Source organism: Mesoplodon bidens, assembly GCF_964165515.1.
Source record: "Mesoplodon bidens genome assembly, chromosome: 20".
Taxonomy (NCBI): Eukaryota; Metazoa; Chordata; class Mammalia; order Artiodactyla; family Ziphiidae; genus Mesoplodon; species Mesoplodon bidens.
In genome coordinates this window covers 8,513,376-8,537,215 of record NC_138181.1, presented here as the reverse complement: position 1 = coordinate 8,537,215, position 23,840 = coordinate 8,513,376, and the positions used below count along the sequence as shown (strand labels likewise).

Below are 23,840 nucleotides of genomic sequence, written 5' to 3'. Positions count from 1 at the left end.
GCTAATACTTCATTCTACTTCCCACCCTTAACATGCCTTCGGTTATGCAATTTTATATAAATATCACTAGAGTGAACTACTACTTGCTCTAATGATTATTTTTCATTTTAAGCAAAATATGCATAATACTTTAGGGTCTCAATGTCATTTAACTGTTCTTCAGTTGAGAATCCTTTTCACTTTGGACCCCTCAAAGGTAAGACTCAGGAAGTCTCGGACAAAAAAAAAATTCCAATACACAGTTTCACTTCATTTGAATTTAATTTTCATTCTCTTAGGATGAAAAGAATCAGCTGATGACAACAAACGTGTGGCTCAAACAGGTAACTGTCAGTCCAAGGGCTGTAGCTCCCCCCTAACTGTTCCCATTCTTTTCTACTGAGAAAGGCTCCCGTTGAAAAAAAAAATTATTTTAAAGAGCATATTGAGTTCTTCAGAGAGATGTTTGGGAGTGTTTGGGGAAGGGTTTATTCTTTTGTGTTCTCTTCTGCACGAGTCAGAGGTCAGTCTGGAAGCTCGTAGGCACACCTTACTCTGTCTTCTTGCTTCTGGAATGGGCAGGTAGGAGGGTGGCTCTGACACTGAGTCCAGGGCCCTGGTCCCTGGGCTACTTGGAGAAAGGGGGGAAAGTTTTCAGGGTGCAACTTATCCCCATTGAAGCTATCACAACTGGATGAGAAAATCAGGGATGTTAAATTCTCCCTCCTCCCCCCGATCCTCCCTGGGATGACTCTCCCCCTAATGTTGTTCCCTAGAAAGAGAAAACGGGGAATGACAGAGGCCACTCGCCACCAACTTCAGAACAAGGTGAAGCCCAAGCCAACACTGATGAATCTCCGTTTTCCTAATATGACTAGAAAAGCGTGTGAATTGTTTCCAGCTCCTAGCTTGGCCATAGCCTGTTTCTTGCTCTTTCTGGAGTGGCCAGGAAATAATTAGCATTCAAGTTTGCATATGTCATGTAAAGGAGAAAATATTGGCACTTCTTTGATAGGAGGTGAGAAGGTTGATTTAATTGCTTATTTTTTATTTTTGTTAGCAATTATTGGGTTTTTTTATGGGATGTTGCCTCATCTCCCAGAGATTTAAAATCTTCCCAGTGGGGATATGTTAATTATCTCACTTAATTTTAATGTACAAACATAATATTTTTCACCTGTTAATGTTGAAATGAATTAGTTATCTATTCAGGTTTAGTAGACTTGTTCAGGTCTTTCTGCTAATCGTTTGTTTATAAGGAACAATGGGTAAAAGAGACTGTAAGGACATTCCCTAGACTTCATCTGGTGTTATCAAATTTCTCCTACCCAAAAACTTTGATCAGAGTTGGATAATCATTATAAATTTTACTAGTTTCTAGTTCTCTGATTCTTTTCTTGGTAGGTATGTTAGTATGTTATGAAATGGATCTGCATATTTTTTTACTTGCAAATAAAAACATCCAGGAGAAAATAATAAGCTAGGAATGTAGATATAAAAATACAATTTAAATAAATGTATTTTTCGATATACCTATCTCATTCCTCAGAACTTATCCCACTTTTGCACTTTCTGAAGTGGAATTTGGAGGTATTTTGAGTTCATAAAAATCAGTAAGAAGTCCTGTATTTGAGCTTTCAGGGAAGAGAAGAAAAACTTTTCTGTTAAAGTGTAAATAGGCTTGGGAATTTGGCAAAAATAAAACAAACGAACAGACTCTCACTGATTCACACACACCTCCTCCAGCTGCCCCTTGAGGCTAAGCTCTTACACTTAAAACAGTGGTCCGGGACCCTTGGCCTTTGAGATAGTAAGGACTTCTCACTTTTCTTGAGATTTTGGAAATAGGGAGTCATTTCAGCCAAAGAGAACAACGTCAGACATGAAGGGAAGAAACCACTGCTCCTTGGTTTCTAGCTGTACTTTGGAAATGACCTCTCACGGTGGCCTGGTGAGAGCCTCCAGGGCAAGACAGAACCAACACCTAAAACCCCCCAACACCCAAAACAGAGCAAGAGAAATCTCCAGGGGGAGGTGGGGGCTTGCTAGCTGACACTTAGAAAAGCCAGCTGGGGACTTTGGTTCCCATGTCATTGAAGTAACGAGAATAACATGGTTTCATTGCATTAGTTTGCAATGGGTTGTCATGGCTCTTATCCATTTACATTTCTCAACTTCTCTGAATTAGCAGAGCAGGTATCATTACCCCCATTACCAGAGACTGAAGAGTCTGCCTCACCTGGCTGGGACCAGCTTTCCCCAGTTAGGGCCTTGTCTGCACATCCAGCTTCACACAAAACATCAAGGCCTGTTTCTAAATTAGAGGACGATCCAAAATGGGAGAAACCACCGAGAATATTAGGAAACTATTCCACTCACACAGGTTGGATTTGGAGCAGGAATGTCACAATAGGTATTAGTCAATAAGGGCTATGTTGTGGCACAAACAATGTAGCAACAAAAAAGAAAGGAGAATCTATGGCCTGGGTGGCAGGCAGGGAAGGCTGCATGGAAGAGGAGGCACTGGAGCTCCACTATAATGTTACTTTTATACATTTTTTGAAAGCTTTTTAAAACTAAAAAGGTAAAAGAAAGGACAGAAGAAAAGAGATGATAAAAAGAAGATAAAATTGATATTTAAAAACAACTACCATTAGTGTTTTACACTGATGTCAGTTTCAGAGTAGCCAACAACGACACTGAGATTTATTGAGCACCTGCCAAGTGCCCAGTCACTCTGCCGCTGTGTCATGGGAATGAATGCATTCAGTTCTCACAGCCACCTCCTAAGACAGGCCTGTTATTATTCCCACCTTGCAGATGAGAAGACTGAGGATTGGAGGACTGGAGTGACTTGCCTCGGGTTACACAGTATTAGGTGCAGCCTGGCTTGTATAAAGAAACCATATTCTTCTTCAGACTGGAGGGAGCTGACGGGAGACGTCCGGCGCTCCTCTCAGGGCCGTCCCTGTAGAGTCCGGTTCCTAATCCTGGCCTTCTAAGGCTTCGATTCCTCAGCCTCTGGGACGTCTCATGGAGTTGGTCTAGAAAGACACGTGGGACAGGATGAGGCTAGGGTTCGCTCCATCTTCCATTCATTCCACAGGCTTTACTGAGAGGCTGCTAAGGGCCAGGCACTCTGCTAGGTCCTGGACGTACAGAGCACAAAACAGCCCTGCTTCAAGGAGAGGATCTGGTGTTAGTTGTGTAAAAAATAACTGCTGTAATATGCTAAACACCATAAGGAAAGTATATACATAAGGAACTGGGTCATTACAATAATGACAATGAAACAGGGAGTAAATCAGGGAAGGCTTCCAAGGGGAGGAGACGTTTAAACTGGCTCTCGCAGGATCAGTAGAAGTTGTACAAGCCATAAAAGTGGAGAAGTTGTGACCCACCTGAATAGGCTTCCCAATAACACGACTTCCCAAAGCTTTCACACCAGAGCAAACCTACAGGAAACTCTTTCCAATCACCCCTGTCGACCTCAGTCAAAATAAAGACAAAAATGACCAAACCTTCCTCTTTTGTCATTGCCCTCTCAGACACTGAAAAGTGCTCCCTAGTTCATTTCCACAGAGAGAATAAAATTCTACCTACTTGGACCAAAAGCATGTCTCCTGATAGCATATGCAACTGAGATGCTTGGGTTTTTTGTTTGTTTGTTTGTTTACCCAATTCCTCTGCTGTATCTTCTATTTCCTTCATTCTCGTCTGATATATCTAGACATTTCTCTTCTATCCTCTCAACCACAGACCTTTACAAGCACAAATTTAGTGACATGCTGAAAAAGTCCTCTACGTGGAGCTATTTTTATGTTACTGATTTTATTTTGCAAACACATTTGTCTTCCTCCTTCGTACTCCCAGAGAGTAATCAAGACCATATAAATCATAAATAGATATTAACTCACTAAAACTCCGTGAGAAATACTTCCCTAGCTGCTCAGATTCTGCTTCGTCGTTGTCAACGTTAGGAAAACTGCACCGTAGGTACCCAAAAGGGGATGGAAGATGAAAATATCCCTTCTTTAATGACAGGAGGGTTGGCCCTTTGCCTAGATGTTATCGTGTGAATAATCACTCTGACGACAGATGTCAAGTATATTCACTCAACTAGCACTCCCTGAGCACTTACTATGTGCCAGGGATGGTGGAGGGCACTGGGCCTGCACCACTGGAGGCATACTCCAGTGAACCAGTAAGATTCACTGTCGCTGAGAGCCGGCTGCTATCCTAGCCCCATGACGACCCCAGGGGAAACAAAGCTTCCTTAATCTCTGCCCAGGCCAACACCTGAGACGGGCGTTGTTTCTCCAACAGCTGATTCCTGTTTTAGATCAACAAAAAGTTCAGAAACATGATGAAGGTCTCCTTGGATGAATCCCTGCAGCTGGCTTGCAGGAGAAAACCAAGAAGCTGGTTTATTTCATAACAAACCCAAGGAAAGGACGGCCTTGCCGTAAGGTCTGGGCCACGTTCCCAAAGCCTTCCACAGCCTGTAATGGCACTTGTACATCTAGGAATTTACCCCAGACCTCCCTCACCATCTTATTTTCCTTGCTTTCTACAGCCTCACTCTGACCTTAGCAGAGGAGACCCGTGGGGTCTTCTGATTCACATGGATTCAAGCAGGAATCCAAAGTCTCGCTGTATAAACTTGAGCAGGTCACTTCGCCTCTCTGACCCTCAGTCTCTTCATCTAGCAAATAGAGGCAATGCCTAGCTCACTGTGTCGCTGGGAGGTTAAAGGGGATTGTGTGCATGAATGTGACTGCTACATGGTCTGGCACGTAGTGGGGACTCAATACATGTCATTTCCTGGTGCCACCTTTGTAGGCTTTCTCATCCTTAATGACAAAGCCCATTTCTTGGCCTTGACAACTCATAGATATTATGGGAATATGAGACATATAATATGTCATGTTGCTGTCTTTAAAGTGAATCAACATTAATTCAGTTTTAGGAATTTCACACCTGACTTTGAGATAACTGAAGATCCCAAGGGTGTCCCAGAGGTTGCCCATCACCAGCAAGGCATATTTGTTCCTTACTCTCTTTTGGTCTTGGAATTAAGAATGACTAATTATGATAATAATATTTTTTCTAATTATTAAGAATAATTAGAAGCATTTATTTATTATAAAAAAGTCATGACTTATAGTTTAAAAAAGTCTTATGATTTAGGTTTAAATGAAATTTGGTAATAGCTCGACACGTATGGGTGATATTTCAGGTAATATATGTAAGAAAAGACAGTTTTAAGGGAATATATATGATATGGATTTGAAGTTGCACTTTTCAGAATTAAGAGAGCTAGACTGGGAGTATGTTTCCATTTTTTTTCTCAGCCAGAGATTAACTTTGGTATTTGGCCCTGACCTACCCTGCGCTCCCCTGTTTCCTATAATAACAAGCTCTCAAGCCCTTGACTGCTGCAAAGTGGAGCTGATGTTTGTACAGGGCTTTGGGAATCTTGGCCGGGACATGCACCATGAACACTGGATATTGTTTCTAATCTACTGCTTTAAGAAGGCAGAGACAGGAGATCAATCTCCAAATGCCTCCACGGTTTCAGAGTGAGCAGGGAAGTGACCAGAAAGCCTCGCAGCTCCTTAGAGAGCAGGACCTGGGATTTGGGCTCTGAATCCTCACCTTGACCCAGCTGACCCTAAGACGAGCAGTGGCCCTGGGGTGTGGGGCTCAGCCAGCATCATGGTGGACCACAACCCGCTGGGAATTCTGTGAGGTGCTCTGATGGGCACGTCGTGGGGGAGAGCGTCTCCAATTCCCCAGGTCTAGCATCAGAAGGACCCCAAGATGGTGAGGAATGTCTCCCTTAACCCCGCAGAGGAGCACAGCTAGTAAAGAACAGCGCAGGAGTGGAACTCTAATTCAGAGCTGCCTCTCTCTTTGTCTCTCTCTCTCGGGTACCCCCAAGTAAGCGTCAATGACCACAAGTCCCACCTGCCCCTTTTCCTTGACTGGTCAAGAGCACACCCTGAATCCACTGGAGCTGTCTTTATATCCTCCTCGAGGATTGAGACGTGTCCCTCATTCATCCATCCACTCACGTCTGCTGTTCACCCTGGAACGGCGCCCACAGCAGACCTGCCCTCCGCAGCACCCACTGCCCCTTCCTACCCTCTGCTTCAGCTGCGATGTCGTCAAATCCTAACCTCCTTCCCTGACCACTCACTGTCCTGCATCTCCACACCCAAACGCGCCCTTCATGGCAATGACCACAGGGAGTGGTGATGGTTTGCCGGTTAGTTTACTCGTTCTTGTCTGAGGCAGCCCCAGGCTAGGAGGGCAAGGCAGCCCTGCTCAGTGCTGGTATAAGCCTCGCATATTTGTGGAATGAATTAATTCCCCCCAAACTGTGAGCCTCCTAAAGCACTGTCTCGGTGCTGTCTCTGGCCACAGCTGTTCATCTTGCTGTCCGGTGAGTGAGACAAATCTTTCTGACAGAACAGTCTCTCCCTCTGGGGCTTGGCCCACTTCCCTGAGCACAGTCTGTATGGCCGGTGTGCGTTTGCTGGGATGTGCCCCCAGAATGTGAGCTCCCCCACCTTCCTCCTTGGCTGTAGAGCCGGGCTTAGGCAAAGACAGGCAGTGCCTGTAGAAGAGAGAAGACTGAATTCCAGAAGCAGGCAATTTGATTTCCAGATCTTTAGGTTCCAAGCGGAAGAATTGTGGGTTTGGATTCACTAACTGTGCTCGCTTAACACTGATTTTTTTTTTTTTTTTTTTTTTTTTTTTGCGGTATGCGGGCCTCTCACTGTTGTGGCCTCTCCCGTTGCGGAGCACAGGCTCCGGACGCGCAGGCTCAGCGGCCATGGCTCACGGGCCTAGCCGCTCCGCGGCATGTGGGATCTTCCCGGACCGGGGCATGAACCCGTGTCCCTGCATCGGCAGGCGGACTCTCAACCACTGCGCCACCAGGGAAGCCCGTAACACTGATTTTTAAAGACGGAGCCAGAGTGTAAGAGCCGAGCTCCAGCCAGTCTGCCCGAGGGCATGTCTGTCCCCGGGGCTCATCGCCTGTGGGCCTGCAGCTCGCTCTCTGCTCAGGATCTACTTTTATATATAGAAATATACTTTCCATATATATAAAGAACTAAAAACTCAGTAATAAGAAAACAGACAACCCATCTGAAAAATGTGCAAAAGATTTAGCAACCACGTCACCAAATAAAATGTATGGATGGCAAGTAAGCACATGAAGAAATGCTCAACATCATTTAGTCATTAGGAAAATGCATAGTAAAAACCATAATGAGATACTACTTTACAACTATTATAATATAGTTAAACATTTAAATGTGACAATACCCAGTACTAGAGATGAGGCATACAGCTGGAATGCTCATGCATTGCTAGTGGGAATGCAAAATGATTCAGGCTCTCCGGTATGTATCATATTAAGTTAAACGTACACTTACTCTATGACCCAGCCATCCCACTCCTAGATATTTACCCAAGAGAAAAAAAAGAATGGTTTTCACCCAAAAAACTACAAAATGTTTATTGTGGCTATATTTATAATCATTAAAAACTGAAAAGAATCCAGATATTTTACCTGGTGAATGGATACAAAGAATTGTGGTATATTCATACGGTGGAATACTTCTCACTAATATAAAAATGAACAAACTAGTAATACAACCTAGAAGAATCCAAAATGTATTCTGATAAGTAAAAGAAGTCAGGATGGAATGGCTACCTATTGTATGATTCCATTATATGACATTCTGGAAAAGGCAAAATTATAGGATCAGGGCTTCCCTGGTGGCGCAGTGGTTGAGAGTCCGCCTGCCGATGCAGGGGACACGGGTTCGTGCCCTGGTCCAGGAGGATCCCACATGCCGCGGAGCGGCTGGGCCCGTGAGCCATGGCCGCTGAGCCTGCACATCTGGAGCCTGTGCTCCGCAATGGGAGAGGCCACAACAGTGAGAGGCCCACATACCGCAAAAAAAAAAAAAAAAAAAAATTATAGGATCAGAAAATAGATCAGTGGTTGCCAGGGACTGGGAATATGGGAGTGGTTGATTACAAAGGTGCAGCCCGAGGACAATTTGGGGGCAACAGAGCTATTCTGGTATCTTGATGGCATTAGTGATTATCCAACTGTTTGCCCGTAGAACTGTAGAGTGACTTTTATTGTAAGGAAAATTTTAAAATGTAAAAGTGAAAACAAACCAAAAATGCTGCTCTGAGTTCCCTTCAGCATTTCTGGGATTCAGGCTTGCTGCCGGTAGTAGAAATCTCCTTAGCAGGAGACAAATAATTCATAAGAAGGAAATTATATTTGCTTTTCAAAATGGGCAGAGAAAGAGGAAGGAAGAGAGAAGCTTGTGAGTACCAAGTAAGCATGATAAATGCTTTATTAGTTTGGGCTCTTAAGCTGTCAGTCTTCATATGCATGGTTTTCCATAAGTAGTCATGCAATTTTTTTTAATCCTTTACAGCGTAGCTTTTTAAAGACCCATATCTTTTTAAATTTGTTTTTCAAGGATTAAGCCTCACACATATTGCCTAAGAGAGACGATGTCTCATCTGGTGTGTATAGTTCCATCCTTTTCCAGGCATCATGCATATTTCAATATTTTACCATCTAGTGAATCATCTATCTGCTGACTCCTGATTTTTTAATGACAAAGTTGGCATCATTGGGCTCCAGGAAGCCTCACACTGGGCATACCCTCCCAACTTCCTGAAATGTCATTTAATATTCTCCTATATCATTCCTCAACTGTCCACATGACAAACAGTGGAATAATTAATTTTCAGGTCAGATTTCATAAGATTCTAGATCCTAAATCTTTTTAAGTCCACTTTTGCTGCAACTGGGTCATCCATACATCATCCTTCATAATTCAATCAATTAATGGTCAGTTTTGTTAGTCTGGATCCACCAACCCCTGTAAAACATGCTAAATGATTCCATTCTATTACAAGGAAAAATACGCAAGCATCTGGAGGCTAACAACATTAGGAATATAATTTAAAACTGGGTTTGGTACTCACAAAATAAATTCAGATTAGAACTTAAAAGGAGATCCTTGGGAAATATTTTTTCACTGGATAAAAGTTATAATGTCCTCAAGAGTAGTCAGCAGGTACTGGAAGTTTCATATTAACATGCTGCATGCATCTTTGTCCAAGACTCTTGACTGATATTCAAAATCATTTGTCTCAATACCATTATCATGAGATTACAATATCACTGGACCAACTCTCCTAGAATAAACTGAGTTAGAGCTATCTTTGCTTTTCTTTTGTTCCTTAGGAGAAAATAGGCTGAAAAAATAGGTCATGAATCAGTGGTGTTTGCTGCTGAGCCTCTAACTTGTGAGGTAGATACGGCAATTTTGGAAATCTCAGACTGGACAGGTGTGAGAGTCTGGGCACCATCAAAGACCCGGTTGGCTCAAACTGTATCTTGACCTGCCCTGAGTCACAGATAGGGTCATAAGGTCTAAAGTGGATGAATTTCCCTTTTAAAATAAAACACTGGATTAGTAAATTAACATAAACTTGAAGATTCCAAACTCTAATACCTTGAATTTTCAGAACAAAATTACAGTCTATTAATTTCACACAGGCATGGACAGACCACAAATTACGCTGGAATCCAGATGAATACGGTGGAGTTCATTCAATTAAAGTTCCCTCAGAATCTCTCTGGCTTCCTGACATAGTTCTCTTTGAAAAGTAAGTATCACAGTAGAAAAGTGCACTGGTAGGATTAGGAGTAGAAATAGAAAAGCCTGGGCTTCCCTGGTGGCACAGTGGTTGAGAATCTGCCTGTCAATGCAGGGGACGCAGGTTCGAGCCCTGGTCTGGGAGGATCCCACATGCCGCGGAGAAACTGGGCCCGTGAGCCACAACTACTGAGCCTGTGCGTCTGGAGCCTGCGCTCCGCAACAAGAGAGGCCCGCGCACCGCGATGAAGAGTGGCCCCCGCTTGCCACAACTAGAGAAAGCCCTTGCACACAAACGAAGACCCAACACAGCAAAAATAAATAAATTAATTAATTTAAAACAAAAGAAACAGAAAAGCCTGATTGTGCCAAAATAATTAAGAGAAAGGTACAACTTTAACGAGAAAATTATTCCTTTTGGAAATATTGTTTGACCCTGTGGTAGGAAAGTCATAAGATACAAATAGTACGACGGTGGGAAAAACAAAAAAACAGTTAATATGTGTTCAACTAACCATCAGGTGAACCGTTTTTCGACAGCGCTGACGGACAGTTCGAAGGCTCGCTCATGACCAAGGCCATCGTGAAATCCGATGGGACCGTGGTGTGGACGCCTCCTGCCCGTTACAAAAGCTCCTGCACCATGGACGTCACCTTCTTCCCATTCGACAGGCAGAACTGCTCCATGAAGTTCGGATCCTGGACTTACGATGGGACCATGGTTGACCTCGTCCTGATCGACGAGAACGTGGACAGAAAGGACTTCTTCGACAACGGAGAGTGGGAGATCCTCAACGCCAAGGGCACGGCGGGGAGCAGGAGGGACGGCGTGTACCGGTACCCGTTCGTCACCTACTCCTTCGTGCTGCGCCGCCTGCCACTGTTCTACACTCTCTTCCTCATCATCCCCTGCCTGGGGCTGTCCTTTCTGACGGTGCTTGTCTTCTACTTGCCTTCTGACGAGGGGGAGAAGCTCTCCTTATCCACCTCCGTCTTGGTTTCCCTGACAGTGTTTCTCCTGGTGATTGAAGAGATCATCCCATCCTCCTCCAAGGTCATCCCGCTCATTGGCGAGTACCTCCTGTTCATCATGGTCTTCGTCACCCTGTCCATCATCGTCACCGTGTTTGTCATCAACGTCCACCACAGATCTCCCTCCACTTACCACCCCATGGCCCCCTGGGTGAAGCGGCTATTTCTGCAAAAACTTCCTAAATTACTTTGCATGAAGGACCACGTGGATGGCTACTCTTTCCTGGATAAAGAGGAGAGTAAACCGGCAGTGAGAGGTAAAGTCCTTGAAAAAAGGAAACAAAAGCAGATGAGCGATGGAGAAAAAGTTCTGGTTGCTTTCCTGGAAAAGGCTGCGGATTCCATCAGATACATTTCCAGCCACGTGAAGAAAGAGCACTTCATCAGTCAGGTGAGGGGACCGCCGCAAGCCAGGACTGAGATTTTAACGTCTGTTTACAGCAAATGCGTACTTGTTTAAAATGTGACCTTATTAGCTCTCTGCTTGACACACATAAAACTTAAAACAAGCTCTGACACAAAATAGAGACTTCAGTGTGGATTTTCAGGGAGAAGTTCACAAAAACAGAACGAGCAAAAGAGGAGCAACTATAGATTAAGCACTATGTCTAATAAGTAGACTTAATTCTATCTAAAATCATTCAATTCTACATTTTAAGTTGGTTATCCTGGTCTCTGGTCATTTATCTCTCACGTTTAGTGGGATGATGGATATCTCTATTCAGCATATTTGGGAAAAAGAAAACAGAAAGAATCAATTTTTAAATTTATACAAAAACATGGTGTAACAACAGATATTTAGTTCGCGGACTTAAGCAGATTTATTTTTAAAAATGTGACGAGGGTGTGGATTTCAGACTCAAAACGGTCCTGCATGCAGATGCTATCCGTGTTCCATATGACTTGAGAAAAGCTACTTAACCTGAACTTCAGTTTTCTGAAACCTCCCTTGAAGGGTTATTGTGAGGAATTAGTGACATCAAGTATAAAACATGCACTGTGTGCCCAGCGCATGCGGTCCCATGATTATGTAAGCAGTCAATAAATGTTAATCCTCATCTTTCTTCTCCCCGTCTTCCCTCCCTCCTCTACATGGTCCTTCCCCCGTGGAAGGAAAATATTATGTGACATATAAATACTCAGCACGGGGCTTCCCTGGTGGCGTAGTGGTTGAGAGTCCGCCTGCCGATGCAGGGGACACGGGTTTGTGCCCCGGTCCGGGAAGATCCCACATGCCGTGGAGTGGCTGGGCCCGTGAGCCATGGCAGCTGAGCCTGTGCTCCGCAAGGGGAGAGGCCACAGCAGTGAGAGGTCCGCGTACCACACAAAAAATAAATAAATAAAAGAAAATACTCAGCACAAAAACAGGTCTGTTGCTTAAAACGAGTTAATAATTGCACCAGTTTATAGAGTTCAATTATTTTACTCTAAAATCAGTAAAAATTAGTGCCAAGATCCTGATCTCATAAACAAACTTATGAAAGAATAGGGTTTTTTAGAAATATCCTCTACTTTTCATGTAGACACTGCCTAGTATCTCTCCTCTCTTACAATTTGTCATTTTTTTCATCCACTGAAAAGATTTTTTAAACAGCACTAGAAAAAATGCTGCTATAGAAAAAGCATTACAGCTATCCTTAAGGGTTTTTTGTTTGTTTCTTTCTTTATATCTTTTAGAAATTCTTTTTTAAATTTTATTTTGATTGAAGTATAGTTGATTCACAATGTTGTGTTAATTTCTGCTGTACAGCAAAGTGACTCAGTTATACATACATATACATTCTTTTTCATATTCTTTTCCATTATGGTTTATTACAGTATATTGAATATAGTTCCTGGTGCCTTTTAGAAATTCTAATACAAAGATTTAAATAGCTTTTCTAAAAATTATAAAAATAACACATCATCAGTATAGGGAATTTGGAAAATACGAAACATTTAAGATGATTCACATTGTTAATAATCCCACACTTAACTTTGAAACTTTTAACATTTTTATCTGTCTTCTTCGTGGTTTTCCCCAAGGTTTTATTTCTAAACCTCTATGTGCACAAAATACATTCAAGTTCTGCATCAGCATCTATGTTCCTTCTAGAACGGCAGGCATCCTGCTTGGTTCCATCTTTACCAAATCCCCACGTACTGGAAATGGGACACTTATTTTCCCTTGAAAGATTGCTGGCCCCGTCTCTGAGGCTCCCCCCGACCCCAGCCGACCCTGCAGCTTGTCCTGCTCTGACCTTGCCCTCACTGGCCACTGCCCAGTCTCCCCAGCCTCCCTTCCTCCAGAGGGACTTGGTCTCCTCTCTCCCTCACCAGTTCCTGTCATCTCCTCCAGGAGTGTCCATTGTAGACCCACCCACCTGGGGAGTGGAGGAAAAGAGGTCCTGAGTCAAGTGACCACAAAAATTCTTAATTTATAAATTTGTGATTTATTTTCTATGTCATATCAGGAAGCATCACAGTAAGAGATGCTGGCTTTTTATTTAGGTAAAAATCAGGCTTTTCCCATTTCAATCAGTAACATTTACAAAAGCATCAATGATTCTGTTCTTTCAATTTTACATCCTCAATGGTGATGAAAGTGTTTTCCCATGAGCTTGAATTATGGGCTGTTTTCTTGGGCACCGTCAGTGAGGTCCCAGGAAGCCTATATTGCAGGGGATGTGTCAGGTGCATTTGGAAAACTGCAGGGCTGTAAATCTGAATAGGACTCTTCCTGAAGTCCCTTGAAATGAATGCAGAACAGCTGCCCAGCATCCTGAATGGGAGGCGTCTTTTTCTCTTTTGCAGGTGGTGCAAGACTGGAAGTTCGCAGCTCAAGTTCTCGACCGGATCTTCCTCTGGCTCTTCCTGATCACGTCTGTCACTGGCTCAGTTCTGATTTTCACCCCTGCTTTGAAGATGTGGCTACACAGTTACCATTAGGAAGAAGTCTCCAGAGCAATCTAAACCTCACACATAAAGACAGAATTATACCCTAGAACTGACATCCAGCCCCCATGTGTATACAGCATCCAGGTGCACGTGCTTATCAGGAGGCCCCGAGTGTAGACAGCGTCTTGTGTCATCCTCAGGGAGGTTGAACCTTGGTTGCCATGAGAGTGAGTTGGGTTTACATCAGGCAGGCCCTCCTCAGACCCCTGCCCTTGCTTCTGCAGACATTCAGGGAGGAATCGTGTGTCCAGCCCTGAGGTCACGAGCCAAGACACAGTAGGACTGTGGCAGTGGCCCACGAAGAGTTCCAGGAGGAGGTGTGGGAAGCAGGTCTTTTCCTAGAAAACTGAAATTCTGAACATGCTCTGATAATGTTTTTTGTTTGTTTGTTTGTTTTGTGGTACACGGGCCTCTCACTGTTGTGGCCTCTCCCGTTGCAGAGCACAGGCTCCGGATGCGCAGGCTCAGCGGCCATGGCTCACGGGCCCAGCTGCTCTGCGGCATGTGGGATCTTCCCGGACCGGGGCACGAACCCATGTCCCCTGCATCGGCAGGCGGACTCTCAACCACTGCGCCACCAGGGAAGCCCCTCCCCTTTCTTTTTGAAATTTCTAACAGAAGGGTTTTAGTATTCCTAGATGTCTTCCATATTTATTAACTTATTAACTTTTCTCTCATACGTCTTATTTCTTTAACTCTTTCCGTTGTCAGTTTGATGTTACAGCTGAGTAATTTGCTTTTCAGTTATTGTTTAGTCTTCTATTCAGCCCACCTACCCAGGTGGGGGATTGGGTTGTCTGTGGATAAATCATGTATTTGATTTCCAACAACTCTAATTCTTCTTTTTGGATGTCATACCCTCTGGAATATATATTAGGGGAATCGTTACTTTAAAGTCTTCTTCTAAGGGCTTCCCTGGTGGCACAGTGGTTAAGAGTCTGCCTGACAATGCAGCTGACACAGGTTCGAGCCCTGGTCCAGGAAGATCCCACATGCCGCAGAGCAACTAAGCCCGTGCGCCACAACTACTGAGCCCACGAGCCACAACTACTGAGCCCGAGTGCTGCAACTACTGAAGCCCGTGCACCTAAAGCCCATGCTCTGCAACAAGAGAAGCCACCACAATGAGAAGCCCTCACACCACAACAAAGAGTAGCCCCCATCATCGCAACTAGAGAAAGCCCACGTGCGGCAATGAAGACCCAACGCAGCCAAAAAAAAAAAAAAAAAAAGTCTTTTAAAAAAAAAAAGCTTCTTCTACTGTCTGCAATAACAATTTTTCTGTAGCGGTTAATTCTTCTGCTGATTTTTGATGCTCTTTGTGGTCATTTTATTCAAATGTTTGGTGAGTTTTGATATTGTTTACTCTGCTGACAGTGAAAACCATTTCTAATTACAGGAAACCTAGCTTCAGTCACTTTCCTTTACTGTCTTGTGTCCAAGCAAGCATTTCTCTAGGGTGTGCATGTAGTTCATCTTCTACATTTGGGACACCCCTTCCTTCACGGTAGCTGTAAGTGATCTCGGGCACTGCCCTAATTCTCTGATCTGGTGCCCACTCTAGTTCTCCATGTGTCAGAATGACCACATCAGTGGGGACAGACTGCAGAAGCCAGTGTGAGGGTGGAGAACCACAGCAGCTGCTCCGCCGCCTTTCACTCATCTCCCCATATAGAATCTTCGGGTTATGGTGGGGTTTGCTAGAAAAAAATAATTTCTTTGGTGGTCCCAACTCTCCTGCATGGGATCACAAATTCCACTGCTCTGTTAGGTTTTTCCATAAATCTGATAACATCTATCCTACATATTTCAGCCATCCCCACCGATCCAGTCTATGAAGATACCTCAGCCAACTTTCCAGTACTCCTGTGGATTTGTTTTCGTTTCACATTTCTTCTGAAATATCAGTAGGATTTGGAAGACAAAAAAAATAAGAAGAAGAAGGAAACACATCAGCCAGTCACTTATACTAAACCTTTTTTCTAAATCCCAACCCCTATAGACATGTTCAATTGTCGATGGCAAATGGACACTGAAAAATCACCCAGAGTGGGATCACACCATAAGAGTGAGGTCTATTTTAAGGACTGAATGATCTTGACTTTGCAGCCTGGTAGGTGCTGGACATGGATGGGGACTAGAAAGATGATTCTGTTGGGAATAGAATTGCAAATTTATTGGCCAAAAAAAAGTGAGGCGTGTCTTGAAGGTAATGATCCACACGTGTCGTCAGACATGGCAGGAGGACCATATCCACTCTTGTGAGGCTCTTCGTGCCTGGCTGTTTCCGTCTCCTGGACCTTTGCTGAAGTCTCCAAACTGGCCTTCCTGCTTCCAGGCAGATCGCCATCCTGTTCACACCAACCAGCCCTCCTCCTTCATACCTGTCTCTCCTTCCCTGTGCCCTTGACCCCTCCTCCTGGAAATGCTTCCTTTAATTACCCTCCTGTCTTGTGCGGCTTCCTTCTACAAAGTACCCAGATCTGCTCTATTCTTAGAACAAAGCACAGAACCGTAGTGAACAGAAATGATAGAATTTTTTCAAATAGCCTGGACTGTTTTTTAGATTTATCCCATTTGAATCACCCTCAAAAGAAATTCTAAATTCAAAAAAAGAAAAAAGAAAAGAAATCATATTCATATATTTTAGGTGTTTAAATAATATTTAATGTGGTCAATGTACTTGTTTTCAATAGATACCAACTTTTGTTCTATAGAATTGTATTTTTATGTGCTATGTGCTTACATTATGGAACAATGGGGCTCCTCGTATGGTCCACATAGTCATTACTTTTCTGCATATTTTGCTGAATTTTTAAAGGGAGGCAACATGGCAAAGCAGAAACCAGGGCACTAGGACTCTTGGGTTCTAGACCAGCCATTACCTAGCTGTGTGAACTGTGGGGTCTTCAGTGAGTCACTTGTCCTCTCTGGGCTTTAGTTTCCTGGTCAATAGCAAGAGGTTATGACTCCAGAGGTTATGCCTTTGAAGACCTCTCCTGCCCCCAAATTCTATACTTTAGAGATTAAATACTGAAACTTTCACAATTTTAAACCACACAACTTGTAATTGTAACTTTGTTCCTTTGGGAAAACATAATCTGCTTTATTGCTGCTTTAGGACAGGATTTGCTGGACTACACTGTGATGAAAATCAAGGATTCCCTGCCTTAAATCCCGGACAGGATTATGGACTCAAAGGGCAAATCACTGTTCTTCTTTTTATTGAGAACACTGTTGACTTAACTCATTACTTAACTTTGTTTAGCTCATTAGTTTGCTGAGTAAATGGCAGTACTAATCTTGGAAAGATGCATTTCGAGTTGAATTCAGTTTTAAATTATGAAAAATGCCACGTGAAACACTTTCCACGTCAAGCCTCTTTCTGACCAGACACAAATACAGCAAAGGTCAAGCATTTCTATGTGTGCACAAAGCTTAAGCCTCGTCCCAGCTAGGCTGGGAGGGGATAACGGTCTCAAGTGTGGGAAAGGATAAACATTTATATAGCAGGATAACCCCAAGGAGTAACTACAAAAGCTAACTTTAAAGCAAAGCAATTTTACATTCAAATGTTTAGCCAGACAAATCTGCGGGCAAAATATTCCAGCTAACTCCAACCAGTGGATGTTGGAGGACCCATACAACTTTGCATCCCACAAGTGAGCACGCAGGACGCACATGCGGGCACACACACAGGTGTGGAACACACACATGTGGGCACACACAGGTGAGAGCTGCCCTCAATTGTTCTCACCCTTCAGCTCCCTGCTCACAGCCCCCTTCTCATGAAGTCCTCATGGAACATGCAGCCCCCTCGGAGGCCCCGTCTCTGAGAGCATGTGGTGTTTTCAGTCTCTGATATATATGTAGTTTAGAACATATTTGTTCTCTATTGCTTTGTTCTGTGAATTTTATTTCCTCAGCTATACTGTAGCATATCCACCATTATATCCCCAACAGCATCTAAGAGAGTTGAGTATGTGGTCAAGACTTAAATCATATTTGTTTGTTAATTAAACCAGTATCACAAAGTTTGGATTGGGTTATTTGTCTCAAATGAGGACAAATTTGTATTCTTGCTCAGTTCCACCCAATATTTCCAACTCTGTGTGTGCACGTGTAATTTTCAGTATGCCCCTTAAAGAACCATTTTCTTACATTAAAAGAATTCTAAAATACTATGATCACACTTAGAAGAATCAATAACTCCATATTCAAGTTTCCCCAACTATCTCAAGAATAGCCTAAATTAAGAGATAGCTTGTCTAAAGTAGGATTCAATCCATAGTGCTATGCCTCTTAAATCTATTTTAATTTCTTTCTTGTCACTAACTTGTTGAAAGGAGGAGATCAGTTTTCCCCAAGAATGTCTCATTTTTAGGTTGTCTCATTACTTGCTTCTGGTGTCATTTAGCTTGTCCCCCTGTGTCCTGTATTTCCTGTAAATTGGAAGTTACAACTATAATCTAGTTCAATACTGTTGGCAGAATACGTCGTAGATGGTGGTGTGTAGTTTCTATTTACCATACAAGGGGACATGCTATCGGGCTATCTCGTCATTAGTGTTAAGACTGATCCCTGGATTAAGGTGATCTGTCCACCTTAATCCACTGGTAATTTTAGAAGTGTAGCCTGTGGCCATAACACACAGCAAAGTTACAGAGACTCTTACCTGTGACCTTGGTCCTTTTAAAAATGGTCTCTGGGCCTCCCTGGTGGCGCAGTGGTTGAGAGTCCGCCTGCCGATGCAGGGGATACGGGTTCGTGCCCCGGTCTGGGAGGATCCCATATGCCGCGGAGCGGCTGGGCCCGTGAGCCATGGCCGCTGGGCCTGCGCATCCGGAGCCTGTGCTCCGCAACGGGAGAGGCCACAACAGTGAGAGGCCCGCATACCGCAAAAAGAAAAAAAAAAAAAAAAAAAAAAATGGTCTCTAACTAGCCACATTAGAACACTGTAGTTTCCAAAGAGTAATATCTTTATGCTGGGATGGATTTTTTTGGTTGTGTCATAATTCTTTCTTGGAAACACCTACTGTTATGTATTAATGTGAATTTGTTTACTTAATAGCCATGGTGACTACCATTTATGTTTAACCTGACATATACTCGTTCTTTGTATTAAGACTTTCTGTTCAGTGTGTCAATAAAGTAGTAGTGAAACTATAAGTAACGTTATTTCTTTGGTTCATAGACAATCTTAGTTTTAGGCAAACTAGCCGAGAGCAGCAGTATATCCACTGGTGTGCACTGTCACCACCCCCCCGGGCAGGCAGGAGAGTGGGGGTAAGGCAGAGCAGCCTGGCCTGCTGCAGGAGTAGACGTGCCCCTGGACACTCAGGGGTCATCTCCGCCAGGCCAGAAGAGTGCAGTATCCACAGGGAGGTCAGAAGGAAGAGTACACATTGTGAAGATTGACTCACGCAATCCTCCAAACAGCCCTGGGTGGAAAGCACTATCAACATCCATGTTGACAGATGGAGGTCCTCTCCACCTGCAACACTCTATTCTCGGGGAAAACACAGTGGGGAAGGAGCCTTACTGTTTCTTCAGGAGGATGGGTGCTTCTGCACCAAGGACCCAGTGAGGGTGCGATGTGTGGGGTGTGTGGTGGGTGTGATACGGGTGGCGTGGGTGGTAGGCTTGGTGTGTGGTGTGTGTGTGTAATGTGTGTGGTGTATGGTGTGTGTAGAGGGTGTGGAGTGTGTGGTGAGTGTGGTGTGTGCTGGGTGTGGTGTGTGGCTGCCCTCAACAAGCCCACAGAGTGTGGGTCTTCACAGGCCTGTGCTCCAAACTGACCACCCTTGAGAGGGTCAGGCTTTCCTCTGGGAGTCATGGGTATCTTGTTTGGGACAATTCTACACTGACCTGCCCCTCACACTGCAGGAGGTTTACACCCCTAGCCCCAGACCGTAAGTGACAAGAGCACCCCAGTCATTGTGACAACCCAAAATACCCTTTTAGACGTTTCCAGACACCAGCTGGAAATTGTGTGTGTGTGTGTGTGTGTGTGCACGCGTGTGTGTGTAAGGGGTACAATAGCAGCTCTGGCTGAAAACTGATGCTGCTGCTAAAGAGTTCAGATGACAGTTCCCAAGTCAAAAGTGGGGATGGGGCTTCCCTGGTGGCGCAGTGGTTGAGAGTCCGCCTGCCGATGCAGGGGACACGGGTTCGTTCCCCGGTCCGGGAGGATCCCATATGCCACGGAGCGGCTGGGCCCGTGAGTCATGGCCGCTGAGCCTGCGCGTCTCCGCATCGGGAGAGGCCACAACAGTGAGAGGCCCGCATACCGCAAAAAAAAAAAAAAAAAGTGGGGATGGGCGAGGGGAGATGCCCCTGTTCGTATCTCGCTGCGCCCTCACTACACCCAAGAGGCACACCCTAGGCTTCGGGGGAGGTTGGGGCCAATGGGACAGCCCGTGTAGACCTCTCTAGGCCCTCAGATGGAGCTCCGTGGTCCCGGGGTCCACCTCCTCCCCCCGCCCCGACCCCAGCACTTCCCTGCCCCTGACTCTGCCCATCCTGCCTGACCTTGCCGGACAGAAGGGATCAAGCCCTGGTTTGTTTAGCCAAAAGCTGCCAACTCATAGCCCTGCAGGCAGGTTTTTTTGTTTAGCTGACAGCGAGATTTTATTTTCGCTTCTTAATTTAGTTGCCACATTTTCAAACTGGGAGATTCTGTATAAAAAGCTGGATTTTCAGTGTATCATGAAAAATCAGAAGATCAAGCACCCAAGCCCACATTCAGCATGATGGCAAGGGCCCGGGGCCCAGGGGGGGGCAAATCAGCCTCTCTGCAGCAAGCAGACCCTGCATGACGGGCCCCTCTTTGGCCAGTCTCTTGGCCACTCTGACCTGGGACTTATATTCCCAAGAATGTCTGCAGTTCAACTCAGCAATGACTGATCTCGTTCTGAAGACTCACATATAGCCCATAAAAGTTATTTGTATCCCCTACCCCGGCTAAAATAAACGTTGACACTAATAGTCCTGACCTTCCTAAACTAAGAGAGTATTTGCTGCTTCAGCTCTCTAACCTGGTTTACATTTAGAAGCTTTTTTCCTTCTGATTACTGACAGTGAAAGGTGCTTTCCCTGGCCTTTGGGAGGACATGGGGATGGGAAGGGAGGAGATGGGCCAAATCAGTTGATTTTCTGTCTTTTTCGATTCCCCTCTCATGAGAGAGACTAAATTATCCAGGGCCAGGGAAATGGTTTAAGAGTCAGGAGACGTGGGTTTCGGAGTTGAATTTGTTAGCTACGTGATCGTGGGCAAGCCACTCTACCTCTTGAGATTAAAAAAAGAGTTGCGCTACATAATCTATGAGTTCCGTTCCATCTCTCAAATTCATTGATTCTACAGACCTGATACACAAAGACATCTCCATGCTGTGATGCCCCTTTTATTCAAAGGCTTATTTCTTTAAAATATATGTTGGTAGTTTGTCACTGCCTCTGAGGATCACCAAGCAACTTCTGGAAAGCTGGGCTGGGAAGGCTGATGCCCATTCATGCACAAAAGAATATGCTAAGAAGTCAGGATCCTGGCTTCCTGCCCCTGGCTGGGAGCACTTTCCTCTCATCTTCCTGTTCTGCAGTTCTTAAAAGTCTTATTTTTATATCTGATAAGGGGTTAATATCCAGTATATATAGAACACCTACAACTCAACAACAAGAAAACAAATAACCCAATCTTAAAAAGGACAAAGGACTTGAATACACATTTCTCCAAAGAAGATATACAAGTGGCCAATAAGTACATGAAAAGATGCTCACCATCACTCATCGTTAGGGAAAAGCAAATCAAAACCACAAGATATTATCTTACACCCATTAGGATGGCTACCATCAAAAAACTAACACGGGGCTTCCCTGGTGGCGCAGTGGCTGAGAGTCCGCCTGCCGATGCAGGGGACACGGGTTCGTGCCCCGGTCCAGGAAGATCCCACATGCCGCGGAGCGGCTGGGCCCGTGAGCCATGGCCGCTGGGCCTGAGCGTCCAGAGCCTGTGCTCCACAACGGGAGAGGCCACAGCAGTGAGAGGCCTGCGTACCACAAAAAAAACAAAAAACCGTAACACATGCTGTTGAGGGTGTGGAGAAGATGAAGCCCCTGCTCACTGTTAGTGAGAAATAAAATGGTGCAGCTGCGGTGGGAAACAGTGTGACAGCTCCTCAAAAAAATTAAAAAGTTATTGCTTAATGGGTTCAGAGTTTCTGTTTTGCAAGATGAAGAGAGTTCTGGGGATGGATGGTGCTGATGATTGTACAACAATGCGAATATACTTAATACCACTGAACCGTACACATAAAAAGGGTTACGATGGTACATTTTGTTAAGTGTATTTACCACCATGAAAACTTTTAAACAATGACTTGAAATACTGATTTGGCTTAATAGAAAAAAAAGTATCAAGAAACAAGCAACCCTCTGTAAAGACAGATAAAATAGAGGTGCTGCAATCACATGACATGAAGAGAGTAAAAATACTTTAAAACAGAGTAACTTGTGCCTGGGGTACTACCACCGGCCTTAAGCTCCAGGATGAGGTAGACAAGGAAGAATTAGCACATGGTCATGAGACAGGTTGGGATCTGGGACCTGGGACCCTTTGCTGCAGGGCTTGCACCTGGACAAACGTCTCCTTGAGCAAAAAAATACAAAGAAACTATAAGGGAGTAAAAATAACTGCGTATATATGCAGTTGGGGCAAATTATGGAGAACAAGATACAAAAAGACCAAAAAAACCCCAACCGCCACTTCCGGTGAATTGGAAGCAAAAGCAGGGTGTCGGGAGCAAGAGCAGGGTCCTGCGCATGCCCCCTGCACACAACCCCACCTAAGGGGTGGGCAGACCGCCTAAGCCCCGCCTCCTGCCCAACCCCTGGACACACCCCTACCCTCACCCCATGTAAGGAGCTAGCTCGCCCCCTCCGTGAGTGAGCAAGGGAAGCTGCTACTTGTTTTCCTTCCTTTTGCTCCTGCCGCCCCAGGAGCCCCAATAAAGCCTTGCCTGAGTTTCTTGTCTGGCCTCTTATCAATTTCTATTGATTAAGGGAAGGTCAAGAACCTTGGTCCGTATCAGTAATAGAAGTTGTAGGGTATCAACACAATGGAGGTTATGCTACCACAAAAATTATACTTCAAGACTGTGTAACATCTCGGAGAAATGCTGCTGACATGATATTGAGAAAATAGCAAAATACGAAACCGAAAGGTAAAACTGAGGTGTCAAATTCTGTGTGCATTTAGACAAGGACTAGAACGGAAAAGGCAAAGTGAAATTAGTTCCTGTGTTAGGGTAGATTTTTTTTTCTACTTTAAAATGCATCTTTAAAACTGTTACAATAAGTGTATACAAAAAATAAGAAGATAATAAACGAGGGTTGAATAAAACAGAATAGCCAAGGTTCTCCCTCTCAGAAAAGGAATTGCTCTAAAAGGTACAAGATCGCCATTTCCTACAGAAGAAACACTTTTATTTTCAGTCGCAGTTTCAAAGAGCAAATGGAAACTGCTGATGAGAAGAGACACCTTTTGGACCCACGGCAAAGGTTGCTTCAGGTCTGTCTGGCCAGACCTCGTCATGCTTTATTTTCATTGCTCTGGTTACATTCCCCACATGATACCTGGTCCTGGAGATCTCTGTGTTTATGACTTTTCCTACAAAGCTCCAGGTGCATGGATAGAACCTATTTCTGGGGCTGTGGCAATGTCACCACTCAAGTCTCTTGCCAGATGAATGATAATTAAATATGGGGGGTGGGGGAGGGAAAGACTGGGAGTTTGGGGTTAGCAGATGCAAACTAGTATATATAGGATGGATAAACGACAAGGTCCTACTGTGTGGCACAGGGAACTATATTCAGTATCCTGTGATAAACCAAAATGGAAAGGATATGAAGGAGAATGCATATATATGTATAACTGAGTCACTTGGCTGTACAGCAGAAATTAACACAGCATTGTAAATCAACTATACTTCAATAGGATTTTTTAAAAGGGGAGTCAATACAGCCTGTTGGTTAGACTGACTACCTGCTGTTACTTTTTTACCAAATAATGTATGAAATAATGCTGCAGTGTGTGCTCTACATCACAGAGATGTGCAGGAGAAAGCAAACATACACAAGTTCACAGGCGCTGCAGAGGTCAGCAAGTCCAAGGTCCAGAGTTTCACG

The 23,840-nt window shown here is 44.3% G+C and overlaps 1 protein-coding gene across 1 annotated transcript; it reads left to right on the top strand.

Annotated features, from left to right (window-relative positions):
• Window positions 1-281: 281 nt before the first annotated feature.
• CHRNB3 (cholinergic receptor nicotinic beta 3 subunit) lies at window positions 282-13,649 on the top strand (the record flags this gene model as incomplete). The annotated part of the gene is made up of 4 exons (XM_081221039.1): window positions 282-323; window positions 9,590-9,699; window positions 10,230-11,112; window positions 13,515-13,649. Exons 1-4 carry the CDS (start codon window positions 297-299, stop codon window positions 13,647-13,649), a joined length of 1,155 nt encoding a protein of 384 aa, XP_081077165.1. The 5' UTR covers window positions 282-296.
• Between the last annotated feature and the right edge of the window lie 10,191 nt (window positions 13,650-23,840).